This window comes from Pan paniscus, chromosome 18 (assembly GCF_029289425.2).
Source record: "Pan paniscus chromosome 18, NHGRI_mPanPan1-v2.0_pri, whole genome shotgun sequence".
Classification (NCBI taxonomy): Eukaryota; Metazoa; Chordata; class Mammalia; order Primates; family Hominidae; genus Pan; species Pan paniscus.
In genome coordinates, this window is record NC_073267.2 from 2325412 (window position 1) to 2335032 (window position 9621).

Here is a 9621-nt window from a genome sequence, read left to right on the forward strand (position 1 = left end):
CAGCTACTCAGGAGGCTGAGGCGGGAGAATCGCTTGAACCTGGGAAGTGGAGGTTGCAGTAACCCGAGATCGCGCCATTGCACTCCAGCCTGGACAACAAAGAGAGACTCCATCTCAAAAAAAAAAAAAAAAGCAAGAAGCAAGGTGGGGCTCAGGTGGAGGGGCCCCTCCTCCCGGGGCATGACCCAGAAGAAGGGGACCGGGGGTTCTTAATCCTCTGCGGAAACCTTTGGCTAAGGGAGGGAGGGGGTGCCGGCAGATCCAGGTTTGAAATGAATGCTGAGTGCCCGGCGCTTCCCCTGGTCGGCGAGGGAGGGGCCCCTGACATTTGCCAGGGCGTGGGCGCGCCTGTCTGCGCCCTGAGCTAGACGGCAAAGTACACAAGCAGACGAAGGGGTCGCATGCGGGGGCGCAGGAGTCAGGCGGATTTTATTGACCGGACGGCAGGCGGGGTCTATGAGCGGCTCCTGGAAGCGCGCGGCCACTCCTCCTGGGTCAGGCACGGAGGCGCCACGGGCGGGCGGGGGACGCTGTCAGAACGGTCCGGGGGCCAGGCAGGGCAGGCCAAGGCGGTTTGCTGCGGGGGCCACGGCTGGGCGGGAGACGTCTCTCCGAAGTCTCTAACGAGAACACAGCAAGGCCGTGGGGAGGAGGCTGTGGCCCTCCAACCACCGCCCCCGGGTGCCAGGGTCGAGCCTGCCCAGGGAAAGCTCTTCTGGGCGCGGAGCAGGGAATGGAAGGGCCCGAGGGTGCCCCCTGAACGCGCGGCTCCGTGCTCCGGCTCAGACCTCCCGAGACCCCCTTGCCCGCGGCGGTCCAGGCCTCTTCCCCTCTCACGTACCTGGCCGGCTCCGCTGAAGTCCAGGGACTCCGGTTCCAGCGCAGGCTCTGGGGCGCGCGGGCTCCGGGGCGCACGGACGGGGATCCCTGCCTGGGAGCTCCTGCGTCGCGTCTCCCACAGCTCCTGAACCCACGAGGGCAGCAGGAGTGGAGCCTCGCGGGCTGCGGGTTCGGGGGAGAGGGTGTCCCTGGCCAGGGGCCCGGCGGCCGCGCGCAGCGCGCGGCGCCACAGATAGGGTGAGCGACGCAGCCCCATGAGCAGGCCAGCGGCGCGGCCCACCGTGTGGTAGCGGGGACTCGCCACGTGCTTGTACCAGGCGCCGGAGGGCAGCGGCAGCAGGAGCAGAAGCAGCAGCAGTGCCAGCCGCGGCCGGCTCGCGGGAGCCCCCCGCTCCCCTGGGCGCCGCGCCAGGGCGCTCGCGTCGACGGCCGCCCGGCGGGGCGGGCCACGAACCGGCTCGGCTGGGTTTGGGCGCGCAGTGGAGTTGGGACGCCCAGGTACCGGAGCGCAGGAGGCTGGAAGCGAGCCGTGGGTCCCCTGCAGGCCCAGCTATAACCGCTCGGTGGCCCCGCCTCGTTCCGCCCCCTCAGTACCGCTGGGCTCCCCAGATGGGGGGAGGGACGGAGGGAGGAGAGGGAACCCTGGCAGCTGGCGGGGGACGTGGGTACTTGAGCACCTCACTGAGTGGGCCGCTGACTGGAACTGGGCTCGAGGCTCCTCTGAGGGGACACGTCCCATTCTCTGCCTGCTCAGCCTCCTCCCTCTAGGAGTGGAAGTGCCAGGGAGTGGGTACTGGGAACACTGATGAGGGAGTAGGGCTGAGGGATGCCCCTTTAGCCAGACTCCTGCCGGTGAGACGACAGCAGAGCGAAGGCCCAGGTGCAGGCAGAGCTACAGTGGCTATAGCAGGAGGGCTGTCGGGGGCCTTCAGCACCATTCAAGATCCCTCTGGGTGACTCCCCCCAAGAGTTGTCCCTTGTCCTTGCCTAGCTTAGCTCCCAAAGCTGTCCTCACACCCTGTCCTGTCCACTCCCACCCCCAGCTTCTCCCCACCAACCCATCTCCCCGCAGAAGCCTTAGAAGCCTCATGTTGGCAACACCAAGCCGTCCGTGGGGTCTGCGGTTCTGTGAGGCTTCCAGGAGAAAGAGTCAGCCCCTCCTGGAACCTCTACTCCTGGAGGGGCAGGACAAGGCCTTGCAGACCTCCAGCGCCTCCTCTCTGGTGATGGTCCCCCAAGACCACTTTATCCAGCCAGTCTCAATTTTTGCCTAAACCAACAGCCTGTGGCTTTGCCTGCCTCTGTGCGTCTGTGCCTAACGCCTACTCATCCTTCAAGACTCCACTTAAATGGCCCAGATCCTTGGCCGGGCGCAGTGGCTCACACCTGTAATCCCAGCACTTTGGGAGGCCGAGGCGGGCGGATCACCTAAGGTCATGAATTCAAGACCAGCCTGGCCAACGTGGTGAAACCCCATCTCTATGAAAAACACAAAAAATTAGCTGGGTATGGTGTTAGGCACCTGTAATCCCAGCTACTTGAGAGGCTAAGGCAGGAGAATCGCTTGAACCCGGGAGGCGGAGGTTGCAGCGAGCCAAGATTGCATCATTGCACTCCAGCCTGGGCAACAAGAGTGAAACTGCATCTTTTTTTTTTTTTTGAGACGGAGTCTGGCTCTGTTGCCCAGGCTGGAGTGCAGTGGCACAATCTCGTCTCACTGCAAGCTCCGCCTCCCAGGTTCACGCCATTCTCCTGCCTCAGCCTCCCGAGTAGCTGGGACTACAGGTGCCCGCCACTACGCCCGGCTAATTTTTTGTATTTTTAGTAGAGACAGGGTTTCACCATGTTAGCCAGGATGGTCTTGATCTCCTGACCTTGTGACTTGTGATCCGCCCGCCTCGGCCTCCCAAAGTGCTGGGATTATAGGCGTGAGCCACCGTGCCCGGCCGAAACTGCATCTTAAAAAAAAAAAAAAAAAAAAGGCGCAGGGCCAGACAGTCCCTCAGAATTTCCCTCTGTGGCCATCTGGGCTTAACAACCCCCTCCCAGAGGGCAGAGCCTGACACAGTCTTTCCTGACCTCCCAGCAAGGGTGAATCCAGCCCTCCCTCAGCAACCATGTCAGTCATGGGGCAGCCCCTGGGTCCCAGACACCAGGGATCTCGTTTTGGGTCATCATGAACTATCTCATCTTGACCTCCAGACAATGTCATGAGTGGAACTATTATTGACTCCACTCACCAACGAGTAAACTGAGGCCCAGGGAGAACTGACCTGCCCCAGATCATGTTGGGTAAATGGTGGAGGTGAGATACATCCTAGCACCTGAGCCCAAGAGCCTCAGCTTGGGGGAACAGGGTACCCCTGTCCAGAAGGGCACAGAAAGGCTGGGGGCAGGCTGGGCACGGTGGCTCATGCCTGTAATCCCAGCACTTCAGGAGGCTGAGGCAGGTGGATTACTTGAGGCCAGGAGTTCAAGACCAGCCTGGCCAACATGGCAAAACCCCATCTCTATTAAAAATACAAAACTTGCCAGGCACAGTGGCTCATGCCTGTAATCTCAGCACTTTGGGAGGTCGAGGCAGGCATGTCACGAGGTCAAGAATTTCAGACCAGCCTGACCAACATAGTGAAATCCCATCTCTACTAAAAATACAAAAATTAGTCGGGTGTGGTGGCATGCGCCTGTAGTCCCAGCTACTCGGGAGGCTGAGGCGGGAGAATTGCTTGGTCCTGGGAGGCGGAGGTTGCAGTGAGCCAAGACTGTGCCATTGCACTCCAGCCTGGGTGACAGAGTGAGACTCCATCTCAAAAAAAAAAAACTTAGCCGGGCATGGTGGCACACACCTGTAGTCCCAGCTGCTCGGGAGGCTGAGGGAGGAGAATCACTTGAACTCGGGAGGCAGAGGTTGCAGTGAGCCACGATGGGACCACTGTACTCCAGCCTGGGTGACAGAGCAAGACTCCATCTCAAAAAACAAACAAACAAACAAAACAGAAGGTCTGGGGGCAGAGCCAGACTCCCACTCCTGAGGCATGAGGGTCCCCAGTGAGTCTGGTGAGCCTGAGGAGGTTTGGAAGCAGCAGCCCTCCCCAGGAAGGCCACACTGAAGTGGCGAGACGCCAGCCCTGCTTGACAGTCGCAGCTGAGGGGAAGAGGATAAGGACCTCGGCCTCTCCTGCCTCAGTTTCCTCATCTGTAAACTGGGGGTAAAAACAGTGGCCACTTCATCATCTTGTTGGCATTGATAATCCAGTGGTGGGTCTGGGAGCTGAACCGTGCCTGGTACCCAGTAAGCACTCAATGAATGCTGTGGCTAGGACCTATCCTTGCTGCACCAGAGGCTGACCACCCCCAGCCTGTCAGGAAAACACTGTGACAGGGGCAGAATGGGGGATGCAGATGGAGCTGTCTGCACCGCCTGGAGGACCATGGGGACCAGAGGCCCTGCAAGAAGCTGTCCCCGCCACGCTCCCCCAGGGCCCCTTGTCCTTGACAGCTGCCTGGAGTGTGTGGTGGGCGGGTAGTGCAGCACGACATGGGCCAGAGCCAGGCCCCATCAGGGTCCCTTGGCGCTGCCACCCACTCCTGGCTAAGAGGATGTGGGTGTCTCTGGACCCCTGGGGGGACTCCAGCCAGTCAGGGGAGGGTCCAGGATGCCCCCTGGAGGTGGCCCGGGGAGCTTCTGCAGGGGGAACTGTGGAAACTGATCAATGAAAGTCTATGCTGGGATGGAAGTCCCTGTGACAGCAAATAGAAGCAGTGGAGATTGCGCCACTGCACTCCAGCCTGGGCAACAGAGGAAGACTCCTTCTCTCTCAAGAAAAAAAAACAAAAAAACAAAACAAAACAACAACAACAAAAAACAGCTGGACGTGGTGGCTCATGCTTGTAATCCCAGCACTTTGGGAGGCCAAGGCAGGTAGATCATGAGGTCAGGAGTTTGAGACCAGCCTGGCCAACACAGTGAAACCTCGTCTCTACTAAAAATACAAAAATTAGCCATGCGTGGTGGCGGGTGCCTGTAGTCCCAGCTACTTGGGAGGCTGAGGCAGGAGAATCACTTGAACCCGCGAGGCAGAGGTTGCAGTGAGCCAAAATCACACCACTGCACTCCAGCCTGGGTGACAGAGCGAGACTCTGTCTCAAAAAAACAAAACAAAACAAAACAAAACAGAACCACAACAACAAGAAAACCAGCAGTGGCTCCTCTACCTTGTTTATTGCTGTGGCCCAAGGGAGTGAGAGTCGCAGGACGCAGGGAAAGGTCACTGGGAACAGAGGCACGGGGAGGCGTCTGTTGGGTGGGGTGTCCGGAACACATGGCAGGGGTAGCCCAGGGCTGGGTTAGAGGAGCAAAACACAGAAACTTAAGGGTGTCTGTGGGCTCCCTTTTCAGGCGGCAGGAGGAAGGCCTCTGTGTCCTGACCAGCCTGGTGCCCAGGGAGGGGACCTGGTGACAAAGGCTTCCTTCTCCCCACCTCCAGGGGTCTGGAGCCACAACTCTCCTTGGGGAGGAGGTGACGAGAGCCAGCCCTGCTTCTTGAGGCTCACATCTCAGTTCCTTGACACCAGTGTCCCGCCTAGAAACCCGTGAGACACTTGCTTAAGGCCAGGACCATGCCTGCCGCAGGCACAAAGCCTGGCCCCGAACAGGAACGCCCTGGTAAGGAGGAGATTAATGAGCAAATCTGTTTTGTCATCTTTAAAATTATTGGCCAGGGCGTGGCACAGTGGCTCACGCCTGCAATCCCAACACTTTGGGAGGCTGAGGCGGAGTTAGAGACCAGCCTGGGCCATATGGCGAAACCCCATCTCTACCAAAACAAACGATGACAAAATATATATATATATATTAGCTGGGTGTGGTGGTGTGTGCCTGAAGTCCGAGGTAGAAAGTTCCCTTGAGGCCTGGAGTTCGCAAGGCTGCAGTGAGTCGCGATCGTGCCACTGCACTCCAGCCTGGGGGACAGAGCCTGTCTCAAAAAGTAAATACATAGCTCGGGCTCAGTGGCTCATGCCTATAATCCCAACAGTTTGGGAGGCCGAGGTGGGCGGATCACTTAAGCTCAGGAGTTCAAGACCAGCCTGGCCAACACGGTGAAACTCCATCTTTACTAAAAATACAAAAAAATTAGCTGGGTGTTGTGGTGCACGCCTGTAATCCCAGCTACTCGGGAGGCTGAGGTATAAGAATTGCTTGAACCTAGAAGGCGGAGGTTTCAGTGAGCCGAGATTATGCCACTGCATTCCAGCATGGGCATCAGAGCAAGACTCCATCTCACAAAAAATGAAAAAAAAAAACAGTAAATATATTAAACAATTGGCCAGGCTCAGTGGCTCACACCTGTAATCCCAGCACTTTGGGAGGCCGAGGTGGGCAGATCACAAGGTCAGGCGATCGAGACCATCCTGGCTAACACGGTGAAACCCCGTCTCTACTAAAAATACAAAAAATTGCCCGGGTGTGGTGGCTCACGCTTGTAATCCCAGCACTTTGGGAGGCCGAGGCGGGCGGATCATGAGGTCAGGAGTTTGAGACCAGCCTGGCCAACACAGTGAAACTTTGTCTCTACTAAAAATACAAAAATTAGCTGGGCGTGGTGGCAGGCACCTGTAATCCCAGCTACTTGGGAGGCTGAGGCAGGAGAATCGCTTGAACCCGGGAGGCGGAGGTTGCAGTGAGCCAAGATCATGTCACTGCACTTCAGCCAGGTCGACAGAGCAAGACACCACCTCAAAAAAAAAAAAAAATTAGAAAAAAAAAGAAAGAAAGAAAAGAAAAAGAAAAAAAAGGAAATAATAATAATAATAATAATAATTAGGGCTGCGCCTGATGGCTCACGCCTATAATCCCAGCACTTTGGGAGGCTGAGACAGGCGGATCACAAGGTTAAGAATTCGAGACCAGCCTGACCAACATGGTGAAACCCCATCTCTACTAAGAATACAAAAATTAGCCAGCCATGGTGTTGCATGCCTGTAATCCCAACTATTTGGGAGGCTGAGGCAGAATTGCTTGAACCCGGGAGGCAGAGATTGCAGTGGGCCGAGATGGTGCCACTACACTCCAGCCTGGGCAACAGAGCAAGACTCCGTCTCAAAAAAATAAAAAATAAATAAATAAGTAAATAAAATAAAATAATTAATGTTGTCAAGGCAGTATACATTATAAATCAAAGGCTGCTTGCTATAAGGAAGAGAACAAAGCTATCCCTGCCCACCCTTCACACCCTGCTCCTACTCTCCAGAGACAGCTACTTCCAAGTCTTTTAGCTGTTAGCTGTTTCTTCTAGTATTTATCTCCAAATGTTTGAATCATAAGCATAACTACTATTTTGTCTTGTTTTGTTTGTTTTGTTTTTGAGACAGAGTCTCACTCTGTCACCCAGGCTAGAGTGCAATGGTGCGATCTCTGCTCACTGCAACCTCCGCCTCCTGGGCTCAAGAGATTCTCCTGACTCAGCCTCCCGAGTAGCTGGGATTATAGGTGCCTGCCAAAACGCTCAGCTAATTTCTGTATTTTTACTAGAGACAGGGTTTCGCCATGTTGGCCAGGCTGGCCTCGAACTCTTGACCTCCAGTGATCTGCCTGCCTCAGCCTCCCAAAGTGCTGAGATTACAGGCCTGAGCCACCACGTCAGGCCAGCTGGCTTTAATAGGAGATTAGCGGCTGGGCGTGGTGGCTCACGCCTGTAATCCCAGCACTTTGGGAGGCCAAGGCAGGCGGATCACCTGAGGTCAGAAGTTCAAGACCAGCCTGACCAACATGGAGAAACCCCGTCTCCACTAAAAATACAAAATTAGCCGGGCATGGTGGCGCATGCCTGTAATCCCAGCTACTGAGGAGGCTGAGGCAGGAGAATTGCTCTAACCGGGAGGAGGAGTTTGCACTGAGCCGAGATTGTGCCATTGCACTCCAGCCTGGACAACAAGAGTGAAACTCCACCTAAAAAAAAAAAAGGCTGGGCGGGGTGGCTCACGCCTGTAATCCCAGCACTTTGGGAGGCCGAGGCGGGTGGATCATGAGGGCAGGAGATGGAGACCATCCTGGCTAACACGGTGAAACCCTGTCTCTACTAAAAATACAAAAAGAAATTAGCCGGGTGTTGTGGCGGGTGCCTGTAGTCCCAGCTACTCGGGAGGCTGAGGCAGGAGAATCGCTTGAACCTGGGAAGTGGAGGTTGCAGTGAGCCAAGATTGTGCCACTGCACTTCAGCCTGGGCGACAGAGACTCCATCTCAAAGAAAAAAAAAAAGATTGGACCACTGGCCTCTCCCAGAGTCAACTCTGAAAGACAGAAAGCAGCCATGAGCCAAGGAGTTCGGGCAGCCTCTAACAGCTGGAAAAGGCAAGGAAGCAGATTCTCCCCTGGAGCCTCCAAATAGGAATGCAGTGATCCTGACACCCTGATTTTAGCTCAGTGTGACCCATGTTAGAGTCTGGACTCCAGAACTAAAGATAATACATTTGTGTGTCTTAAGCCAAGTTTGTGGCCTTTTTTTTTTTTTTTTTTGAGATGGAGTCTCAGTCTGTTGCCCAGGCTGGAGTGCAGTGGCGCAATCTCGGCTTACTGCAAGCTCCACCTCCTGGGTTCACACCATTCTCCTGCCTCAGCCTCCAGAGTAGGTGGGACTACAGGCGCCCGCCACCACACCAGGCTAATTTCTTTTTGTATTTTTAGTAGACATGGGGTTTCACTGCGTTAGTCATGATGGTCTTGATCTCCTGACCTCATGATCCACCTGCCTCGGCCTCCCAAAGTGCTGGAATTACAGGCATGAGCCACCGTGCCCGGCCCTTGGCCTTTTTTTTTTTTTTTTTTTTTTTGAGACGGAGTTTCACTCTTTGTTGCCCAGGCTGGAGCGCAATGGGGCGATCTCGGCTCACCGCAACCTCCGCCTCCCGGGTTCAAGTGATTGAACTCACTTGCCTCAGCCTCCCGAGTAGCTAGGATTACAGGCATGCACCACCACGCCCGACTAATTTTGTATTTTTAGTGGAGACGGGGTTTTTCCATGTTGGTCAGGCTGGTTAAGCTGGTCTCGAACTCCTGACCTCAGGTGATCCGCCAGCCTCGGCCTCCCAAAGTTCCGGGATTACAGGCGTGAGCCATGACGCCCGGCCTCCCATGGCCATTTTTTACGGCAGCCTTAGGAAACCAATACACCATTAAGATGCCAGGCGTGCCCCACTGTGACAACCAAACATGGCTCCAGACACTTCCAAACACCTCCTGGGGACAAAAAATGCCCTCTCCTCCATTGAAAATTGCTGACTTACATTATAAATTGCTGTTTCTTGATTTAACCATCTCAGGCAACATCAAATAGCTTCCCACTGAGTGAAATGAAGCTTTGGCTCTCTTGAAACCCAATCACCTTATTTCTCCTCCCTGAGTCCTCCTAATATGACTTCATCACAATGTTTGGTGAAACCATTAATCGGCCAGGCGTGGTGGTTCATAACTGTAATCTCGGCACTTTGGGAGGCCGAGGTGGGAGGATTGCCTGAGGCCAGGAGTTCGAGGCCAACCTGGGCAACATGGCAAAACCCAGCTCTACAAAAAAATGTTAAAAAGTAGACAGGCAGAGTGGCACGCTCCTGTAATTCTACCTACATGGGACGCTAAGGCAGGAGGATCCCCTGAGTCCAGGAGTTCAAGGCTGCAGTGAGCTATGATCATAGCACTGGACTCCAGCTTGGATGACAGAGCGAGACCCTGTCTCAAAAAAAAACAAACCCAAAAGATTAATATTTATATAGAATTAGCAAAAACTA

The 9621-nt window shown here is 55.3% G+C and overlaps 1 protein-coding gene across 1 annotated transcript; it reads right to left on the reverse strand.

Moving 5' to 3' along the window:
* Nucleotides 1-411: 411 nt before the first annotated feature.
* On the reverse strand, nucleotides 412-1579 carry NPW (neuropeptide W). Its single transcript, XM_063597894.1, has 3 exons — nucleotides 1523-1579; nucleotides 842-1390; nucleotides 412-618 (listed from the first exon to the last, which is right to left on the reverse strand). The coding sequence occupies exons 1-3, from the start codon at nucleotides 1577-1579 to the stop codon at nucleotides 496-498; spliced, it is 729 nt and encodes a 242-aa protein (XP_063453964.1). The 3' UTR covers nucleotides 412-495.
* Nucleotides 1580-9621: the final 8042 nt, after the last annotated feature.